General features: G+C 42.0%; 1 protein-coding gene across 1 annotated transcript in view; it reads right to left on the bottom strand.

Moving 5' to 3' along the window:
• Positions 1-23,949, bottom strand: part of ATP9B (ATPase phospholipid transporting 9B (putative)) — a 250,034-nt gene that overhangs the window by 222,854 nt on the left and 3,231 nt on the right. Inside the window, exon 2 of the mRNA XM_040632421.1 lies at positions 4,908-5,081. Within this exon, the coding sequence (XP_040488355.1) occupies positions 4,908-5,081 (174 nt within the window). The remainder of the gene's footprint in view (positions 1-4,907; positions 5,082-23,949) is intronic.

A 23,949-nucleotide genomic window follows, 5' to 3' on the forward strand; every position in this document is an offset into this window, starting at 1 on the left:
TTGTCTGTATTACACCAACCCAATACAAGGTAGATTTTAATTAAGCAAAGTGTCAAGAGTTTTAGATGAGCAATCTATGAAAACAACAACAACAACAACAACAACAACACATAGCTCACAGGATACTTAAAAGTGAAGTACTGAAACCTTTCTCCCTAAGACTAGGAACAAGAAGCAAGAAGGTACATTCACTATTGCTATTCCATATAATCGTGGATGTTCCAGACAGACCCATAAGACAAAAAAAGAAAAGAAAAGGCATACAGGTTATAAAAGGAAGAAATACAACTGTCTCTATTTGCGGATGACATGACTGTCCATGTAGAAAATCACACGGAATCTACAAAAAACACTCTTAGCACTAACAGTAAGTTCGGCAAGGTTGTAGGATGAAAGACAAACATACAAAACCCAACTCTAGTTCCATACACCAGCAACGAACATGTGGAAACCAGTATTTTAAATACCAGTTACAAAATACAAGAAGAAGGAATAAAAAAAAGAAATTCTTAGGAATAAATCTAACACGTACAAGACCTGTGTGCTGAAAACTATAAAATGCTGATGAAAAAGATCAAAGTTCTCAATAAATGGAGAGAAGTAAATTGTGATCTAGACGAATCAACACAGTAAACATGTCAATTCCCCCAAGTTAATACACAGGTTAAACATAATTCCTATCAAAATCCCTGAAAGGATTTTACAGATTGGGCCAGATTATTCTAAAATGTCTATGGAAAGGCCAAGTAACTAGAATAGCTAAGAGAATCTTGAAAAAGAAGAATAAAATACAAGGGCATCAACCTGCCCCATTTGAAGACTTAGATAAAGAGATAGTTCTCCAGACTGGGAGGCACTAGCAGGGCAGATGGACTGACAGCACAGGTAACAAGCCCACTAGTGTGCAGCTAGCTGATGGGAGACACAGGCATAAAAGCAATGCAACAATGCTGCTGGAGCACTTGCAGTGACACAGGCAAGAACATGAATCTCAAGCAAAACTTCCCACCTTGTACAAAAATAACTCAAAAGGATCTAAATGTAAAACTACAAAACTTACAGAAGAAAATCTTTGAGACACAGGGCTTGGAGAAAAGTTCTTAGATGTGACACCAAAAGTGCAATGCTCAAAAGAAAAAAACAAACACTTGGACTTCATCAAAATTAAAGACACTGGATCTGTGGAAAAACTCTTAGAGGATGAAAAGACAAGCTACAGAACGGAAGAAAATATTTGCCAACTACCTACCAGACAGAAGACTCATGGGTGAAATATATAAAGAACTCTAAAAACTCACCAGAAAAAAAACAAAACCAAGAAGAAAATGGAATAGACCTACAGAAACATTTACTGAAGAAGACATGCCAATGGCAAATAAGATAGTCAACCTCACTACTCCTCTAGAAAATACAACCAACCTGAGGCCACAAGGAGCGTCACTATACACATATTCTAACAGCTAAAATAAAAAGAGACGACAAAGGCTGACAAGGGCATACCGAATCTCTCCTTCACTGCTGGTGGGAATGTGAAATGGAACCACCACTCTGGGAAACAGTTCAGCACTTTCGTAAAAAACTAAACACATGCTTATTACGCAACCCAGCAACAGCACGCCCTTACTCCCAGAGAAAGGAAAACTGACACACACACACACAAACCCGAACGCGATGACTCACAGCAGCTTTACTCGGAACACCATAAACTTGAAACCATCTCAACGTCCCACAGCGGGCGAGGGGTTAACCCAACACTCCTCCATCCCTGGAATGCCAGTCGACAATAAACAAGAACAAACAACTGATACACAACTACTTAAATGGATGTCAAGGGCACTGTGTTGACTGAAATAGGCCGATCTCCAAAAATCACAAACTGAATGGCTTCACTTATTTGACATTCTCACAATTAAAATTATAGAAACAGAGAACACATTAGTGGTTGCCAGAGGCTAGGGCCTGGGGTGGGAGAGGGAACATGACTACAGAAGGCAGGAGGCAGGAGACACCTGCGGTGACGTGCCGGTTCTGTATGTTTACTGCAGCAGTGGTTACACAGACCTACACTTGCAGTAAAATGCAGTGAACTATATACAGTTTCTACCAGCATCACCCTTCTGGTTTGACACGACACTACAGTTACTTAAGATGTAACCACTGCGGGGCACCTGGGTGGCTCAGTTGGTTAAGCATCTGCCTTTGGCTCAGGTCATGATCTCAGGGTTCTGGGACCAAGCCCTGAGTGGGGCTCCCTGCTCAGCAGGGAGCCTGCTTCTCCCTCTGCCTCTGCCCCTCCCCCACTGCTTGTGCTTTCTCTCTCTCTCTCTCTTGCTCTCACTTTCCCTCTCTCAAATAAATCTTAAAAAAAAAAAAAGGTAACAGTCGATTACAAAAAGATAATTAGGAAAATTCCCAACTGCTTGAAAATTAAGGAGCATGGTTCTAAAGTGAACATCAACTAAAAGAGAAATGACAATGTAAATCAGAACATATTTTGAACTAAATGATAATGAAAATACCATGTGTCAAAAGTGAAATGCATCTATTTTTAAAGAAGAAATAAGCACAATGCTGGTGACATAAGAATCCATATTAGGAAGCTAGAAAAAGAACAGCAAGTTAAACTCAAAGTATGAAAAAAATTAAGGGCAGAACAGACTTCAATGACACAAGAAGCAGACACCCTAAGAAGGACACAGTGTCACTCATACCGTGTCCCACAGAGGTTTAACCTGAATCTAATGGTGAGGAGACCTCAGACAAACCCAAATTGGAAATGTTCTATAAAATACCTGTTGTGTAGTCCTCATTAACATCAACGGAATGCAAGACAAAGAAACAGCAAGAGCGGCTCCAGATTCACGGAGACGGCACAGGCAGGCCACCTAAACGCCACGCCAGCCTAGAGAGGAAGGGTGCTCTGCAAGCAGGATCAGGACAGGAGACAGAGCTCGGTCAAAGTGAAATCTCCTCAACATAGCAATTCCCTGGTGGCCACATACGAAAACAGCCCCTTCCTAAGAAACATGCACTGAACTACTAAGATCGAAGAGGAGTGAAGTAACAAGCAACCTCGTCTGAAATCACTGCAAAAATAACAGTAAGATATAAAGAGAATGGTAAATAAATGTGGCAAAAGTTTAAACATTAGTGATGGTAGGCAAAGAGCATAGAGGAATTCTTGCAACTTTTCTATAAGTTTGGATTTAGTTCAAGATAAAAGTGAATTTATTTCAAGTTTGGATTTATTTCAAGATAAAAGTTTAAAATTTCAAACGCAAAGACAACACAAGAAGTTTGGCTCTTTGAAAAGGGAGAGAGAGACAAATTAACAATATAAGGAATAAAAAAATGTGACATCCCTCCAGAGCCTCATACATTTTACGTTACAGGAATTTATATATTTGAAAGTAGATAAATCCCTTGAAAAGCACAAAGCATCACAAGTGACACAAGAAAAACAAAACAATTCTTCATAGCCCTGCAACCGTTAAAGAAATTAAGTCTAGAATTAGTTAAGTAACCCCAAAGAATACTCCAGGAATATCTGCTATTTAACCTAGAAAATGTTTTCTGAAAAAACTATACCACTCATTAAAAATTAGTAACGCAAGTCAGCGATTTCTAAAACCTTGTTTAGCCATGAAATTCCTGCTTCATATGAAAAGCTTACAATATACAGGAAAGACAAAGACACTAATTAGAAGCTGAGAGGGGGTGATAAGCCTAAATCCTGCTCAGGCTCACTTCCTGATTCCGCTGACCAACCTCTGAGGGATTCCTCAGAGTCCCTGGGAGTCCATGGACCACTGTTTGAATACCACTACGTGAGCCGACCCAGAAATCAAATCAGTTGTAAAAACATCTTTTTGCAAACTTCTGAAGGGATAATGAGGATGATAAATAAGATATCTTTCTACAATTACTTATATTCCTTTTAGGGGCAAAGGGATATAAGTTCATGATGGTAAGAAAGGCACTGACCACAAACTAAACAGCCAAAAGACTACAAAACCTGTAATTTATTTGACATACCCCGCTCAAATTATGTTGGCCAACAGTCAGCTGAAATCTTGCCCTGCCTGTCGCCAGGGCTGGAGGACAGCCAATGGCAAAGTGTCCTAGACACAGAGTGTGGTTTCACAGACCAGACTCTAAAGTCGAGGTTGAGCCCAGCTGATGAAGTTTATCTCAACCACCAGTGAACTTGTTTAAAATACGAGCAGTTCTTATCTTTGTTTCTTTCTGGTTAAATTAACTGAAGAATCTTCTTCCAGGTCAAAGCATTCAAGTCGAATAATACACCGAGCTATGGTATTATTAAACTGCATTTTACGGGCCCCTATCTGCCTTTCCGGATGAGAGTAGGACTACAGATGGAAGAGAAGGGAGCACAGTTGATAAATGCTGACACAGTGACCAGAACTGACTCTACCATGCATTCATTACAAAATCACTGATCTTTCTCCATCCTCTAAACACTGAAATGTCTCATAAAAAAGTGAACTTGAGGACGCCTGGGTGGCTCAGTCGGTTAGGTATCTCCCTTCAGCTCAGGTCATGATCCCAGGGTCCTGGGATCGAGTCTCGCATGTGGCTCCTTGATCAGTGGGGAGCCTGCTTCTCCCTCTGCCCCTCCCCCTGCTTGTGCTCTCTCTTTCTCTGTCTCTGTCTCTGACAAATAAATAAATAAAATCTTTAAAAAAAAAGTGAACTTGGCTTTCCATCCCTTTCTGATTAGTGCTGTTTGGTTTTGACTAATGTTTAACACTCTCCATGATGTCACTTCATTTAGAGTGTCTTCTTTAGTTTGATATAAAAATAAGTATGCTAGAAGCAGAGCTTATAAATATCTTAACTGTGTACCTGAGAGCCTAGGAAATTAGGCAGCAAGAGAGATCACAAACCTGGTGCAGAGGAACTTCCATCCTCCACAGACAAACCACTCTAGTCCTCTTTTTCTTTGTGTGATCCTAGCTCGTGGTAACGTGTGGTAATCACTTTCGTCATTCTCGAAGCCTTCTTCAGACATCATTAGTGGCATTTCATCCAAATGGGCAGACTCATCTTCCAGCTGATACCTGGTCAGAGGTAAGAACAGAGTGCTGAGGCAGGCCAAGCAGTCTTCCGTCACGTGTAAGGGTATTATTTAAGACAAGAGCTAGTCCAATTCTACTAATTACACTTTTTTCTTCAAACTAGGCTGTCTATAGAGGAGGCAAACCATTATAAATAAGGGATGCTACTTTCCTTTATAAAAAATGTATTTAGCCAGAGTAACCAGGAAAGGAACAGGCTGCCCAAGGAAGTGGACATGACCATGCTGGGAGGGGAGCCCTCCACAAAGCCACTGGTGTGAACAGTCAGCTCAACAGTACCACCCACTCATGGTGTTCAATTCAAGAATATAAAAAAAAACAGTCATCTGAAATATTAGCAAAAAATGTATACTTCCAGGTCATATCTAAATACTCTGGTACAGACTGATGGAATATAAAATTTGCCCAACTTTACATTCATCAATCAAAGTCGTGGAAGTGACTTTTGAACTATTTAAGTGTCTTATGTTGAAAGGTGGGAACACAGTCCCTTGGTTTCTTCAGATTTGATATATGCAGCAAAGACGCTATGTCCCACTTACACTTACTCTCTGTCTCTGTTATTCCCTTTTCTAAACCTTCTATTCAGTGAAATAATTTCCTCCACAACCAGCAGCCCTTTTTAGAGTTCAGTAATCCTCTTCTGATTCCTAAAACAGGCAGCCTACTAGATCAAGTGCCCATTTTATTTTTCCTCAATCGTAAACATACTTACGTTTTAAAAATAAAAGCTTACCTTGAGAAGGAAAAATTCATCAGAAAGTATAATGCAGAGTCCACAAATGCTATCTTTTTTTCTTTTTAAGATTTTATTTTTATTTGAGACAGAGAGAGAGAAAGAGTGAGAGAGAGAGACAGTGAGAAAGAGATCATGTGCACAAGCCAGGGAAGAGGCAGAGGGAGGGAGAAGCAGACTCACTGCTGAGCAGGGAGCCTGATGTGGGGCTCGATCCCAGGACCCTGAGATCATGACCTGAGCCGAAGGCAGACACTTAACCAACTGAGCCACCCAGGCGCCCCCACAAATGCTATCTTATCTGATTGTACTTCAAGCCTCCATGGTAGATATTACCTCAATTGTAAAAATAAGAGAGCAGACCTCTGTGTCCCTGGGAGATGATGGCAGTCACTGAAACTGAAATTCCTCTTCACACCCTCTGAAGTCCACAGACTTCACAGAAGACAAATAAAACCAACCAAGCCCACAACCACAGCACAAATGAGCACCAGACAATACTACAATCTACTTAAAGACAACAGCAAACCTGGAACAGGATAAAGTCAAAGAAAATCACAAAAAGCACATTGTAATCAAACTACTCAAGGCAAAGACGAAGAAAACATTCTTGGAAGCAGCCGGAGGACAACTCATTACACAGAAGCACATCAATTCAAACGCCAGTGGGCTTCTCATGGAGAGAGATGAGGCCAGAGGACAGGAACTCCATGTCTACGTGCTGAAAGGGAAAAAGGCTCAACCCAGAATTCTACAACCAGCAAAAAGATCCTCCAGGAAGGAAGGCAAAACAAAAACATTCTCAGATGAAGGATAAAACTTGGAGGATGTGTTACTGTCAGACCTCCTACAAAAGAATGCGAAAGAAAGTTTCAAGATGAAGAAAAATGATACCATCAGGAAACTTGGAATTTCAGGAATGAAGAACACAAAATTCTTTAAAACGTGTATGACTATTGAAAGCAAAAGCTGTAACATTGTCTGGTGAGGTTTTCAGTACAGAAAGATGTGAATGGATATGGCAGCCATCCCATAAGAAGCAGGCAGTCCCATAGTTTACTTGAAGTGTAAAACATGAACAGTGAAAAGTTAGTCATGTATACTGCAGTCCTTACAGTGGAGCTTCTCAACAGTAATACCACTAACAATTTGGGTCACAGAATTCTGTTGATGGAGCTGTCCTGTGCACTGTGGAATGTTCGACAACAACCCGGGCCGCTACACATTTGATGCCAGTAGCAGTATCACCCCAGTTGTGAAAATAAAAATGTGTCCACACGTTGCCAAATGTCACCTGGAGGACAAAAATCACTACCTACAAAAAAATAAGAATACTTGAAATATAACGGCATATAATGTTGGAAGATTAAAAGTAAAAAGATGGAAAAAGATATGATTCAAATGAAGAAAAGTAGCTACTGTAATGTAAGACAAAGAAGACATCAAAAAGGGGCGCTTGGGTTGCTCAGTCGTTAAAGCGTCTGCCTTCAGCTCAGGGCATGATCCCAGAGTCCTGGGATCGAGCCCTGCACTGGGCTCCTCTGCTGGGAGCCTGCTTCTTCCTCTCCCACTCCCCCTGCCTGTGTTCCCTCTCTCACTGGCTGGTTGTCTCTCTAATAATAAAAAAATTTTAAAAAAATAATCTTTAAAAAAAAAAGAAGGCATCAAAATAAAATGGAAGAATTGCCCAGGATAAAGAAGGACATTATATAATGATGAAAGATCATATCACCCATAAGCCCTAGCAGTCATAAATGTGCGTGCACCTACACCAGTTTCAAAATACACGAAGCACAAGGTACGAAATATGTAAGTAAAAGGAGAAAAAGACAAATCCATAATACTGCCTGAAGACTTCGTAACTCCTCTCTCAGTAACTGACAGAAGAAACAGAATATCAGAAAGGACACAAAGACATGGTGGACACTGTCAGCCAACGTACTCCCCTGGCTGGCATTTACAGAGCACTCAGCTCCACACAGCAGGACGTTCTCAGCAAGTGCACAATGAACACTCATCCCCACGGACCGCATCCTGTGCCATAACACAAACTAATAAATTCAAAAGAACTGAAAGTAGACAAAGTATATTCTCTCACCATAAAGGAATTTATTTTAAAAATCAGTAAGAGAAAGGGGCGTCTGGGTAGCTCAGCTGGTCAAGGGTCTGCCTTCATCTCAGGTCATGATCTCAGGGTCCTGAGATCGAGACCGGCATCTGGCACTCTGCTTAACGGGGAGTCTCCAATTCCAACAGAATTCTATTCTATTCTCCCTCTGTAGAAGCAGACTGCCCCCCCCCATGCTTGCACTCTCTTTCTCTCTGAAACAAATAAATAAAATCTTAAAAAAAAATCTGGGGCGCCTGGGTGGCTCAGTCGGTTAAGCATCTGCCTTCAGCTCAGGTCAAGATCCCAAAAGCTCACTGCTCAGCGGAGAGTCTCCTTCTCCCTCTGCCGCTCTCTCCCTGCTCACTCACTCTCTCTCTCTTTCTCTCTCACGTAATTAAAATCTTTTAAATTAATTTTAAAAATAAATTAAATAAATAAAAAAAATCAGTAACAGAAAGACATCTTGAAAATCCACTAATACTTGGGGGGGGAAGCACAAAAGCCCAGTTTGGGAACAGAACAGTCACAATGCTGGAGAACCATCCACCAATTCCTCACAACTGCAAATGGAAACTTAGGAACTGCAGAAGTTCCAGAGACCAGGACCTTCAGTTAGAACTCACACTTGGAACCAGTCACCACAGGACAACCTGCCGCTGGCCTGCTGGGGTGATAGAGTAAGAAGCAGACCCAACATTCCTACCAACACAGTGCACACACATTCACGCATTTACTCAGTCCCAGAGCAGTGGTTCTCAAAGTGCAGTTCCCAGCATCACCTGCGAGTGTGACAGAAACAGAAATTCTCGGAGCCATCCCAAGAAACATGAAACTTCTGGAAGTAGCCTACAGCTGGTGTCAAGAGCCCTCGCACTCTGCTGTTTGAGAAGCACTGCTCTGCGGCTCATTTTCATGTGATGGCAAGTGCACAAAATAAAGAGCTCTACACCCAACTCCAGGAGGCACTACTCTAGACAGGGGACACACTACAAACCACCAGCTTGAACTCTTCAAAAACGCCAAGTCATTAGGAGAAAGAAAACCACCACAAAGATTTCTCCAAAGTAAAAGAAATTAAAAAGAGATAACCACATGAAATAGTTAAACCTTGATTAAACCTTGATTGAAAAAAGGCTGTTTCTGAAAATGTTCTAGAAATGTTCTATGTCATGGCTGTACTAACCCTGGGAATATCCCAAATGCCACTAAATTCTGCAGTGAATGATATGTTGTGTATTTTACCACAATTTGAAAAAAAAAAAAATTATCGAGACAACAGAAGACATTTGAATAGACCTGTAGATGCCATGTTAGGAGTTAGCATTAATTCTCTTGGCCGGGACAACAGTGTTGTGGCTGAAGAATCATGCCTCCTGTAGGGAGACCCTTGCCAAAGGTCCTACCTGGGAAGCACTGAAGAACGGGTCAGCATAGAGAGAAAGCCAATGAGGCATAATGTTACCAGCTGTTGAATCTATGTAAATTGCAAGAACATTCTTTTGATGTTTCTGTATGCTTGAAATACCTCATAATGAACAAGTGGGCAAAATGTATCCAAGAGGAAAAAATTTAAGACCCAAAGTGATGTCCTCTGTTGTTTCTTGAATCGAGCTTTCTCCATCTTTTTTCCTGCCATTATGTCCAAGACCTGTCATCATCTGGACGCTGTCATCTGCACCATCATTAAGATCTTCCTTCTATAGACAAGCCAACATTTTGAAAATGAAGGTCTTAAGAAGAATGACAATGGTGAGTGCTACTCCAGATAATCAGGAATATTCAACAACAGAATTATTTCCATTCCACTCTAAAATGTTATTGAAATATCTCTTCTACAGTACGTAACAAGCTCTAAATGTATATGAAGTACGTACACAATGTACAGTATATGAACAAGCTTTACAGGTGCAAACTTAGCTATGTTTCCAGCAGTTCTCCAGGGACTCTGTGGCTGTGGGTGTTCACACACCTGCAAGTAAGCCTGTGCACGTGTGGGTGTGCAGCGATGGTGCCAGGCAGTCAGTCCTTTGCTTACTAGAATTCTGTGAAAAGGTCAGAAGGCAAGATTCCAGAAGCCTCTACCTTCTTGAAACTTTATTCTTGAAACAGGTGCCTCGCTGTCAAGAATCCAAACGCAAGTGGAATTCGATGATGGAAAAGATGTCTTTGGACAATAAGGCCAATGCTGACCTGCTACCTAAGCTTCTCTTACCATCTTTTTAATATGTGGTTACTAAAAAAGAATCCAGCAAGTGGCTTACTGAGTTACAGGTTACTGAGCTATCCCCACTGTTGGACAGAGAAGACATGTGTAACCTCCCACTAAATAATGTTTCAGTGGAAATATCTGTACACAGAACTTTCTCCATATTTTTACATGAATTCTTTTGAAAAATCCCAGAATTGTATATAAAGTCATAAGCTCTAAAACACTTGAAATATTATTGCCAACTGCAGATTTAAACTCCCACCACTATGAGTGCTATGAATAAAGCCAAAAGCAATGTTACCTCACCCTCATCAGATGAGAGCTAAATACAAATAACCCTTCGCTTAAATAAGGGGAGGAAAATGGCACCTTGGCGTCACCGGCACCAATTCACTTCTGCTATCATGTGAGGTCCTGCACTACTACTTACAGACTGTGGCTAAGGCTGCTCCCCATGCTATACAGAAAATTCGGTGGAGCTGGGCATATTTGGGACGTGTGCACTGGGGCGGGGGCCTGGAACTAGGACCCTCTCCCGTGGCTCACACTCAGCAGTCCTGGTAGCACCAACCTCCTCACAGGTAAATCTTCACTGGCCAGGAACTCACTGCGCCTCTTCAGCAAACTTCACCAGGACTATGACTGTTTCTGTTAGTGATGGGGTCCCCAGTGGTTTGCCCTAACTTATTTTTGCCCATAAACCCTGTTACTTTCAGTGAGCACTTCTACCAAATACAAAGTTTTGCAAGAACAGAAATGGCGATATTATTTATGCAAGAGCCCATCTCTTCCACATTGATTTGTAATATGTTTAAATGTATTAGAGTAATTTGGGGGCCAGAAAACAGGACTTTTCCCTACAACCACGGGGAACTGGACTCTCTGCAAGGACCTACAGAAGGAGATGCAGCGGCAGACGCCCTGACTTCAGCCCTGTGAGATCGTACGGTTCCGACCCACAGAACTGGAAAATAAAAAATTTGTTTTAAGCCACTATATTCAGGATAATTTTACAACAGCAATAGGACACTAATACAACTGCATAGTGATCAATGACGTGATATTGTTTTCTTTGTATCCTGAGTCAATCTGACAATCCTGCTTCCCCCTACCCAGCTCTCATCTCCTCTCATGTGACACAGCCCTCGGGTAAGACAGGGTCCTAAGTAGAAGACAGCGGTTTTCCACTCACGGAAGACGGAAGTGTGCTGACAGCCCGCGCTGAGGCTCTCCCGGGCACTCCGGTGCTTCAGTGCCGTGACAATTAGGCATCAATGGGAACCGACACTCAACACATGACAAATATAGAGACCACCTGTCCTCACACCATAAAGCATAAGCCTGAGGAGATGCTGAGTGGATCCTTAGCAAACACTAACCACGCAAATACTTCTCCTCCTCCTTCCCTAGATAACATAAAAAATAAAAACCACGAGACCTCTGAAAACACTGGAGTACGAAAAGTACATCAGGCTGAGGACCCCAAGGAAGATCCCCCCTCAAAATCCTTACAGGAAGGTACAAATGCTCTGTGAGCCACGTGGCCATGTTGGGTATATACACTCAGTCAACTCTTTGCTGAGCATCAACACGTGCGTGCCTAGGCTGAAAACACGACTGTCAGTAACAGACACAGCCTGTAACTCACAGGGCTCAGTCAGACTCATTCATCAGTAAATGTAATGATAGCAGTGGCAACTGGCGAGACAGTCCCCTAGCCCTGGGAGGGTGCCGACTGAGCTCCAGGCTGCAGGGGCTGCAGCCAGGTAGGGGGGCAAGGTGTGTGCGGAATGACTGCTGTGTACAGGAAGGTAGGGGGGCAGAGCACAGCTCAGGAAGGACTGCCAGCTACCCAAGCTAAGCCACAACTGTCTGTGGGAACTCTGGAACCGGAGTTGGGACACAGAAGCCAGACTGCTTTGAGATAACTACAGCTATTAACTCCTGTAAGAAGAGCGACTGGAGGTCTACACCGCTATGCAGACTAGGACGCCCAAAACAGCAGTCTTCTGAAAGAGAAGACACAGACAGACATACACACATGTAAAAAGGATAAGAAAACGTTTCCTATAGGTGACTAACATAATATAATAAAAAAACATTAAAATTAAAAAAAAAACAAAAAAAATATGGGGATTGAGTAAATGAAAAAAAATGTTTCCTATAAAAATGGAAGATTAAATACATGATCTACCTTCAATACCAAAAATACTGCTTTTTCTTAAAGCTGAAACCTACAGAACAGAAAACAAGAGATGATAACAAAATGTAGAAAGCAGATGGATGGATGATAAATAGCAGATTCAAGAAAACAGGAGTCTCAGCACAGCAGCGAGGAAGCAAGAGAACCTCTGGACCCTGGAGGGGTGGGTCTGACGTCCTGCAGACCTTTGAAGTGGGTGTGGAGGGAGGAAAAAGTAGGAAGTGACTGAAAGCTACCGAAGAAACATCTGGATCCTCAGATTACTCCTCTCCCTTCCAGATCAAGGGACAGCTACCCACTGGGGGAGGGAGGGCAGGAGAGAAAGCAGAGGGCGAAGCTGAGGGAAGGACAGTGAACGTGGGTGCGAGCCAGCCTGGCCTCCCTTCCCTGATGCCCAGGTAGGAATTCAGTGTTGTTGAGAGGAGGAGGAAAGACAGGAGGAGAAGCCAGCGGCCAGTGTCTGCTGAAACTGTCAGGCACGAATCTAAGCATTTCACATACGTTCATTTAATTCCTAGTTTTAGACAATTAACATAGGAAATTTTTACTATAAAAAAGAAAAATAACTGAAATGTCCAAGACAAATGTGGTCTGTTCATATAATGAGATGTCACTTAGTTTAAAAAAAGAAGGGAATGTGTCACATGCTACGGCACGAAGCTTGAAAATAATAATGCTCAGTGAAGTAAGCCAGGCACAAAAAGACAGACGTTGAAGGGCTCCACTTCCAGGAGGTGATGACAATAGTCAACTCCACAGACACAGAGGTACAGAGAGGCTACGGTGACCAGGAGGGGGGACAGCGAGGTGTTTCATGGGTGTTGAGCTTGGGTTTGGGAAGAGGAAGGAGGCCTGAGGGTAGGTGGTGGGAGGGCCGCACAACAGCCTGAACGTGCTCACTGCCACTGCACCGCACACGTGGGGAGATGTGGTTAAGATGGGAAATTTTATGTTACGTCGGATATAACTTCTTTAAAAAGGAACAACTTCAGTAAATATTGCTGATATCCAGCTCCCCAGCAGCCTGGAAGAGGGATATTTCCTCATCATTACCCAAATCTCCAACATACCAAGCTGGTTTCTACCCCAAGGGTCTGCCCTCACCACAAGGACCCTTCCCCTCATCCTCTTGCCACTGTCACAGTTAAGGCACTAGAGTCGGTAGAGTTATCCTGGAAAAGCCAAATCCTCACACACCAGGCACGTTCAGGCAAGAGTTTAATCACTTGGGGAGCTGGTCTGTCAGTGAGACCAAACACCAGAAGGAGAAAGAATTCCTGAAGATCTCCTGGACTGCAAGGCCCTGGAGAGGGGGGGTTGGGTCTGCGGAGCCCCTCCCACAGCCAAGGCACCCTAGGTGCCTGTATTCTGCATGGTCCAAGAAGAAAAGTTTAGAGCAGATGAAAAACTGGGGGAAATATTACAGCACATGACAGTAAAACAATTCTTCATAAACAGTTCTCACAAACAAAATTTTTAAAAAGTAAACACTTTGACAGATGAGCAAAGGCAATTCATAAAAAAAGAAATACAGCTGTACTTAGAGAATTATGTGCAGCCACATTAGGAACCCCAACCCTTTCACACACACCTGAGGGGCTGCTCTGTCCTAGCACTGTCCCCACGGCTGTGGGTTGCCCCGTAAGGACGACAGGACAAACACAAGAAGTGGGCTGGCTACTTGCAAAGGGAGAGGTGCTGCGAAGACTATAAGAAAGGAGGTGTGAGGGCCAGAAGGAAGCCGAGTCTCAGGAAGAGACACATGCATGAAAGGAACCAACCACAGGAGGTCTTGGGAGACACGGGAGGGGCTGCAAAGCCTTGAGGGCTCAGGACTGGAGAGAGAGCCTGGGACAGCGGGAGTGGGCAAGCCAAAGGAGGGCCACCAGAGGCAGCTGAAGTGGGCAAGCCACGGGAGGGCCACCGGAGGCAGCTGAAGAGGTGGGCAGGGGCAAAGTCCCGTGGGCCTGGGCAGCCAGCGAAAGGAGTCTCACTTTAATTCTCAGTGGAAGGGGAAGCCAGTGGAAGGTTTTAACACTAGGAGTAATTGTTGTTTTCAAAAGAACTTCTAAAACATGCAAATTAAAACAACTGAAAAAAAGAATTAACACTTAGCATTCTTAACAGTCTTGCATAACAAGGCACTCTTAATGGCTAGTAAGAGCGTGAACAACTTTTCTGGAGGACAGTCTGTGAAAATGCATCGAAAGCCCCCCTTTTTTTATGATGTGAGTAAACTTTAACTACAGGTTCTATTTATCCCACGAAAACATAAATATTTGAAAACATGAAAAATGTACGTAAGATTGATCTACAAAGATGACCATTACTGTGCTGTGCTGCTTCAAAGTCCACCCAAAAACCATGGAAGACTGTAGTATCAGTGATTAGGCCTGGTCACACGTGTCGATGACCGCACTGCCGCTGACAGCAGTAAGGCTGTCACTGCAGGGAGCGGGGAGTGAGGAGCGGCCAAGCCCCTGTCCTCACGCGCCCACCAGTCCAAAGGGCCGCCTCACTCCAGGCACCATCCACACCACCACACAACATGCCCACAACAGGAGACTCATCATTTTAGAGGCTCAGGAAAAAGCTCCTCTCATCTGTGAGGCAGCAGGCCTAAAACAGAGTTAATAGGTTTCCTCAGAAAAATTCCTTTTTTCTTATTCTCTGCATAAGATCACTTCTTTTAAAACAGTCAACTAGAAAATGAATATTTATACAAAAGGCAATTAAAATTCAAAATGCCACTTAAATATATTATAATATAGTATACAAAATGAGATTTTTAGTCTTTTTCATTAAGTTCTTCCAGCAATTGTGTTGCATTTTAGCAAAGTCACAATCTTATCAAGTTTAATGCTAGAAAAGTAGCACAAAGAGTCTGAAAGATAATGAACATAAGCAACATCATGTTTAGCAACCTCCACTTCAGAGATGGAGCCTTTGAACTGGCAAGCAATTTATTCCACTTCCAAAGCAATTTTCCTATTGTATTGAAAATCTTACCTCAGTATTTAAAAACAATAAGATGATGAATAATGGATTTTTTCAGAGACAGGATAAGCAGAAAATCTTAAGTGTCTTTGTTGCCTAGTGTCATACACACCTAATTGGTTTGTCACTCAAGAAAAATCAACGTTTCCAGCAATTAAGTATAATTCTGGAAACATATTTTTAAAACGAGTAAAAACAATGTGAACAAAGACGACAGAACAGATGATACCAAACCCAAGAGTACTGCCACACTAAGAAATGGAGACAGCTCTCTTAGCTGCTGCCAAAGGTTTAGAAAAACTGGGAACTTTCAACAAAACACTCAAGTACTAGAAGGTGCATAATTTACGTGTATCTGAGTAAAAGTAAAAGTAGGTCAATACAATAACTAGCTTAAACTCACATTAAGTATCTAACAGCCTTATTGTTTCCATTTGGATAAGAAGCATTTCTGAGAAGCCAACTGATACTAAAGAGAGAAACCATTTAAAATATGCCTAATGCTTAAACCTTCTTTAAGAAAAATAAACACTGCCCCCTTTGCCTGCATGATAATAAAGTAGAAAAACAAAGCAACAAAGTGTTATGAAGAAATGTGTGTTTCCTTCATCAAACACAGCTTCCAAGCTCAAGTATGTCGCTGATGAGTCATTAATAAGCAGCAAAACTGTATACTGGGAAATTGGGACTCTTCCTTTCCTACCATAGAAGAGGAGATAAACAGCAGAATAGCTGTAAAAAAAAAAAAAAAAAAAGGTAAAGGAACACTGCCTGAAAAGCATGCCTTGGCCTTAGCAATGAGAAACAAGCAAGAAGGGCAAGGGCCAGTCAGTCCTTCCGCGGAGACGCCCCTCACGTGAACTGTGTACACGGTAACCTTGGAGCCACTGACTCCTCTTCCACAACGTTCTGTAAGAAACCTCAATATCAATTTCTTGACACAAGAAATTACACCAACACTATACATAAATTGAAACAAGCTTCTAAATTAGAGTTAATGCCGCAACATCTAATATTATGTAAACGCCAATCCAGATTGAAAGATAAGTGGGCCAATTAGCTCAGGACACATAATCCAGTTCCCTAAAACTGTGATGTTCACAATCACCAAATCTATCATCCTGCTAATACTGTCAGTTGTAGAAAACAAAGTGAAATATATCTGTTCTGGCAGGTTTAAAGAATTTCATAAACTCGAGTGAACTACAGATCCTTAAAAACACGTCTCTGATTCCAAGGAGTCCTGGGCCTGAGCACTTTGATAAATGCTACCGTAGAACCATTTGGTAGGGGTGCCTGGGTGGCTCCGGGGATAAAGCGGCTGCCTTTGGCTCAGGTCAGGATCCCAGGATCCTGGGACTGAGCCCCCAGCCCAGCGGCGGGCTCCCTGCTCAGCGGGGAGCCTACTTCTCTCTCTCCTTCTGCCCCTCCCCCTGCCTGTGTTCTGTCTCGCTCGCTCTCTAGTCAAGTAAATAAAATCTTTAAAAAAAAAAAAGGGAAGAATCATCTGGTACTGGAAAAAACCTTCCCAGTTGTGAATCATCACAGAAGTTTCATCTTTGCAACTAATAAGGTATTTTTTAGATCATCATAATTGTAAAATTTTTAAGAATCAGAGAAAATTGTGTATAGACACCCACAACGAGAAGACTAGCATTAAAAAAATTTGCGTTGCCTCTATCAAGAAACACACTAATATTTTAGAAATAATCAGACAATAACCATCTGTTCTCAGCATGAACCTCTTCTCAAACACAAAGTTTAACTATTATAACACTGCAAATGGCTCTAGGCAAGGCCAAAAGCCACACTGCAACGTGAAGCAAAGAAAAGGCACTAACAGACACGGATAAACACAGACATGTCCAGTGTCGGTCATTCCTCTTTCAACTGTGAAGATAATCTGAATGGTACAGATACCATTTAAAAGAAGTGAAAAATATCAAATTAACAAATACCTTTCTTTTACTCAACTATACTTAATGCAAGAAGAAAATCAACGCCTCACATCAGTTTACAGAAAAGGATCTGAACAAGCAAGTGCACTCTTAACTGAACTATGAAATACTATGCGTGGGACACAGCATTTCATTCACCTAGTAACTTCGGAAAAAAACAAACCAACTCCCCCCCCCAAAAAAAACCAAGAACATCCTCATGTATTAACTACACTCAAATCATATCTATTTCATCCCCTTGAAATTTTCATAAAGTACAAACCCAACGATGAAAAATTTTATGTAAGTTGTAACAATTTATGATGGCTGTATTGTCAATAGGTTGTGTCTTAACCTGGTATGATAATGAAATAAAAGTAATTTCACTCCAAGGAAAAACTGAGAACCTTTAAAATACTTTACTACAATTCCTTATACATTATGAACACAAAATGACATTTTTATATGGTCAAGAAAAAAGCCTTTTAAAGCTCACAAAGCAAGAAAAGCCCATATCAAACCTGTTTTTCTAACAACTAATTAGCTCTCAATTGCCAATGTGGAGGGAAAAGACCTCATAATATAAACTTTTGTTCTTGGAAATGTAAGACTGCACTTTTTATTTTTTAATCTATTTTTTAGCTGTATTCTAATTTATTGTACGCATTTCCCCAAACAGAAATACTAGAAAAGCCATAATTTTGATATAAAACTTTAATCTACTCACTTACAGTTCTGAAGTATGAAATTAAGAGATCTGTTATATATTAAGTCAAAAGTACTGTTAAGAACAGTCAGCTTTGTTAAGTACATCCTACTGCAATAAGAAAACCTACAGAGATGAGGTGGGGCAGCTGATGAGAGGAAGGGCGCCAGGTCTCTCCCAGAGGTGGGAAAAACCGTCCTGTAACACCGCCTGTGGTGATGGCTGCACTTACCTGTGAATACACTAAAACACTGAATTTTACACTCTAAATGGTGAATGTGTATCCAAAAACTTGTTAGTGAATGAAAAAATAAGACTGACTTTAAAATAAAAAGAGTGAAGACAGGGGCGCCTGGGTGGCACAGCGGCTGAGCGTCTGCCTTCGGCTCAGGGCGTGATCCTGGCGTTCTGGGATCGAGCCCCACATCAGGCTCCTCCGCTATGAGCCTGCTTCTTCCTCTCCCACTCCCCCTGCTTGTGTTCCCTCTCTCGCTAGCTGTCTCTATCTCTGTAGAATAAATAAATAAAATCTTAAAAAAAAAAAAAAGAGTAAAGACAAAACAAAACAAAGGCAAATGACTCCTTCCTGCCAGTTCCAGAGCAAGATTTGAGCAGAAGCCCCTTCCCCACCCCCCATCCCCCCCTCCCAGCCTCCAAGAGGCACAGCTATAACCCTGGAGACAACACAGGGAAAGGTGAAGACAGGGAGGCAGACCAGGAGGGACCTTGGACCCCAGAGGTCACACAACAGTTCCCAATGTGCTCCTTCTGCCTCGTCTATCCCAAATTGTGTACTAGAGAGTCAGCAGCCAGAAAAACCAGGGACACAAACCAAAGAGAGCCCTAAGAACAGCCCAGTCCCTCCTGCCCATCCCTACCACTGTCACAGGAACCCAGAGGTAAAGTAAAGGCCCCTCAGGCCATACTGGAGGAGGCCACAGGCTGCAATAAACAGGCACTGCTCCCCTCCCCAGACAAGGGGACATCAGCAGAGCCCCACGGGGCACCGCAGACCCCATCTCTGCCCAGCGGTAAAGCAGCACCCTCTCCCCACCACATGTCAAAGGGAACCCGGCTTTCACCCCATCTGCCAGTAACAAGGCAGCACCACTTCATCCCACCTCCCCAACCCCCAGTCCCAAGTGGTGTCAGAGGGGGCCAGATAAAACACAAGATCTGAATAAAGTCCAGAGCCTCATAGCATAATACCCAAAATGTCCAGGACACAATCAAAAAACACTCATTATACCAAAAGCCTGGAACATCTCTACTCCTGAAGGAAAGATAATCAACAGATGCCACCATCAAAGGGATGTATGTGTTGAAATTATCTGACGTGGATTCTAAAACATCCGTCATAAAAATGTGTCGATGGGCAATTACAGACATACTTGAAGCAAATGAAAACAAACAGCTATTTCAGCAAAGAAAACTAATACGAAGAAGAATCTAATGGAAATTCTAAAACTAAAAAATACAATAATGGAGATTTGAAAACTTAATGCATAGGGTTCAGGGGCAGAAAAGGAGAGATAAAGGAAAAAATCAAGGAACTTGAAGAGTGAACAACAGAAACCACCCAATCTGGAGAGAAAGCGGCCTTAAAACAAATGAGGAGAAACTCAGGACCATATGAGACACAAGAAAAGATCTCACAAGGTGTCTCCAGAGAGAGTGTTAGATGAGATGAAAGAGGGTGGGGCTCAAAAAGTATTTAGACAAATAATGGCTGAAAACTTCTAACTTGACAAAAGATAAAAACTTGCAGATTCAATATGCTATGTGAACCCCAAACAGTATAAACCCAAAGAAATCTATGCCAAGGCCCATAATAATCAAACTACTGAACTAAAGACAAGAAAAAAAGCTTGGAACTAATGAGAAATGACATCTTACTCACAGAAAAAGAAAACATTCCAATGACATCAGATTTCTTTTCAGAAATTATGGAGGCCAGAATGAAGTAACGTAACATTTTCCAAGTGCTAAAATAGAAAAAGGACTGTCAACCCCAAATTGTGCATCTGGTGAAATTACCCTTCAGGAATGAAGAAGAAATAAGACCTTCTAAGATGAAAGAAAACTGAGAGAATTTGTTTTCAGCAGACCTACGCTAAAAGAATAACAAGGAATTCTTACAACAGAAATAATAAAATAGGGGCGCGTGGGTGGCTCAGTCGTTAAGCATCTGCCTTCGGCTCAGAGCGTGATCCCAGGGTCCTGAGATCGAGCCCCGCATCGGGCTCCCTGCTCCACTGGGAGCCTGCTTCTTCCTCTCCCACTCCCCCTGCTTGTGTTCCCTCTCTTGCTGGATGTCTCTCTCTCTGTCAAATAAATAAATAAAATCTTTAAAAAAATAATAATAATAATAATAATAATAAAATAAAAACTTCAGGAACTTCAGGAAATAAGAGAACAACAGGAACAGTGAAAACATGGGTCAATATAACAGGCATTTCTTCTCCTTTTGAGTTTTCTAGATTATGTTTTGAGAGAGAGTAAAAATTAACACTGTCTGATGTGTAACCCTAATCATATATAAGGGAAATATTTACTTACTTTTGCATATGTAAAATATTTATGTAATTGTACAAGATAATTACTTTACCAGCAGGGATGAGTAAAGGGATGTAAAGACATACGGATTCTTCACTTTACTAACACTGATAAAATATCAACACCAGAGGGGCGCCTGGGTGGCACAGCGGTTAAGCGTCTGCCTTCAGCTCAGGGCGTGATCCCGGCGATCTGGGGTCAAGCCCCACGTCAGGCTCCTCTTCTATGAGCCTGCTTCTTCCTCCTCCACTCCCCCTGCTTGTGTTCCTTGTCTCGCTGGCTGTCTCTCTCTCTATCAAATAAATAAATAAAATCTTTAAAAAAAAAAAAAATATATATATATATATATATCAACACCAAAATACTGTGATGAGCTACATACATATAATGTAATACCTAGAACTACCACTAAATAATACCTATACAAAGAGAAACAGTGGAAAAACACCACAGGTAAATCAAAATGGCATTCTAAAACATGTTCAAGTAACCCACAGAAAAACAGGAAAAGGAAAACAAAGAAACAACACAGCAATCAAAAAGGAAAATGGCAGATATAAGCCCTAACTTATCAATCATTACACTGAACATAAATGTTCCAAATATATCAATCATAAGACAAGGATTGGCACAGCGGATAAAAAACATAAGCCAACCACAAGCTGACTACAAGAAACTCACCTCAAATAGAAGTAGGCTGAAAGTAAAAGAATGGAAAATTAAATGCCAGGCAAACATTACTCAAAAGAAAGCATGAGTAGCTATACTAATGTCAGAAAAAGTAAAGCCCACAGCAAAAATATTACTAGAGACAGAGGGAAATTTATAATAACAAAAGCATCAGTCCATCAAAACAGAGCAATCCCAAACATGTATGCAACAAAGGATGGACTGGCAGAACAGTAAAGAAAACACTGATAAAACCAAACGGAAACATAGACAAATGCACAATGACAGGTAGAAACTTCAACAACCCACCCTCAACAGCCAAGAGAGCAACTAGACCGTAAACTAGCAAAGATGGCTGACAGGATCTAACCAACATTTCAGAACAGTTCACCCAACGACAGCATAATACACTTTCTTTTGGGCCCTGAAATTCTTACCAATATAGACCATATTCTCGGTGACAAAACAAACCACCAAAATTAAATGAAATAACACGAAGCATGTTCTTTAACCACAAAGAAACCATGCTAGAAATTAGTAACAGAAAAATAACACCAAATTTTCCATATACACTCCTAAATAATCCATGAGACAAAGGGGAAGTCTCAAAGTAAAACGAAATGCCAAAATTTGTGGGACACAGATAAATCAGTGCCGAGAGGGAAATTTACAGCACCAAATGCTTACGTTAAAAAGAGGGAAAGTCTCCAATCAATAATCTGAACTCCCACCATACGAAGCAAGAATGATAAGAGAAAAATAAACCTAAAAAGCAAGCAAAAAGAAGGAAAAAATAAAGCACAGAAATAAAACTGAGAACAAAACTACAAAAAAATAAGAAAAATAAAAGATGACTCTGAAAAAAAATCAAACCTCTAGTAAGACTAACCAACAAAAGAGTGAAGACACAAACTACCAATATCTGAATGAAACAACATCAAAAAGATAGTAAGAGAATACTACGAACAACTCTACACACATAAATATGGCAACTTTCCTGAAAAGGACCAATTCCTCAACTGGCACAATCACAACTCACCCAAAACGAAATAGCTCATTTGAATAGCCTAGTTAACTATTAAAGAAACTGAGTTTGTGAATTCAAACACACAAAAAAGAAATCTCTAGGTCCAGATGGTTTCACTGGAAAATTCTACCATTTAAAGAAGTTAACAGCAACTCTAGTTGATGTCTTCCAGAAAGCAGGAGAGAACGGAACGCTTTCCAAGTCATCTCATGAGGCCAGGTATCAGGGGTAAAATCTGACAGTCACTGCCATTCTATTCATGGAAGAGAAACATTTACAATCAAGTGCAGTCTGTGCTCTGAGGGGAACAGGGGTCAGCAGGAGCCAGCAGGGGCATCTAATTCTATCCTGGCTGGGGCTGAGATAATGGGAGGCTTCAAAAGAAAAGTAATTTTAGATGCTGACAGAGTCAGGAATATAGCCATTGAAATATGGAGATTTTAAGTGCCAGAAGAAATAGCTAGAAGAATCCGAAGTGCATGCTTCTGGAGTGAGAGGCTGGGGTAAGGAGGAAGAAACAAGCAGAGTATAGAGCCACAGTATCTTCTCAAAAGCCTTTTACCATCTGTAACTACGATAAAATACAACCGAACTTCACAAAATAAAGTAAAAGCACAACTTCCACTCAAGATCCATCTCTCCCTGCTCCTCATAACTAAGTCCAACTATAAGCTTGGAAATAAAGCAAGAGCCAAGCAAAAGAGAGCTCTGGAAGGTGGTAAGAAGGCAGCAGTTAAGAGGAAGATGGTTGGGCTGGCCTAAGACTGAGGATCAGAGAAACAACACGGTGGCAGGACATCCTACATGCCCTCACCCAACAGAAGGAAGGAGACAGGCTGGCATTCCCTAACTCCCAACCTAGCAAGAAAAGGCAGACCAGAAGGATCATTCCTCCCTTGGAGGGAGCAAGAGTCCACCACCACCAGCAAGAGAGATCAACAAGTGCCGTGGGAAATGGCATCCTTCCCCATGGTCCTAAGACTCCCCTGTCCCATCAGGGGACACTGGTGCATCCGGGCAGTACCAATTAAAGGAACCCTGCCACAAAAAGAGGTTAGAAGCCTCAGAAAGCCCCTGTGTCCCCATGGGCCTGAGATACCCCTCTCTCACCAGGAGGGCAACCAGGCAGCATCAACAGGCACAGCCCCACTTCAGAAGCAGCCAGTCCAGGAAACTGCTTCTATTCAGGGCCTGAACTCCCCTCCTCTGCCACCAGAGACCAGAGCAGCAGGAGGCACCAGCAAGAGGGACTGGGATGGCCACAATGGTGCTGAGACTCCTCCCCTAACCAGACACACCAGAACAGCCAGCAGGCACATGCAGAGCGGGTACAAGCAGAACCACTGCCCCCATCCAACGAAGCCTTTTCATCACACGGACTGACCATTCCTTCTCTTACCAAGACACTGGGCCTGGGGAAATCACCTCTTCCTCATAAGCAGAGATAAGAAAGAGTCCCAGTACACCACATAAACCACACACACCAAAAATCATAGCACAAAATTAAACTGTCACTGGAATCACAGCCCACAAATGTAGGCCAGGACCTATAGGCTAAATCTAAACAGGGTGATCACCTGCTAAAGTAAAAGACATAATCAGAACCCATGTTCTCCAAACATAATAGACAACACGTCCAGGATAAAATAAAAAATCATCAGTCATACCAAGAACCAGAAGATTCACAGTGTGAGTTAGAA

Source organism: Ursus maritimus, unplaced genomic scaffold (genome assembly GCF_017311325.1).
Source record: "Ursus maritimus isolate PB19 unplaced genomic scaffold, ASM1731132v1 scaffold_18, whole genome shotgun sequence".
NCBI lineage: Eukaryota > Metazoa > Chordata > Mammalia > Carnivora > Ursidae > Ursus > Ursus maritimus.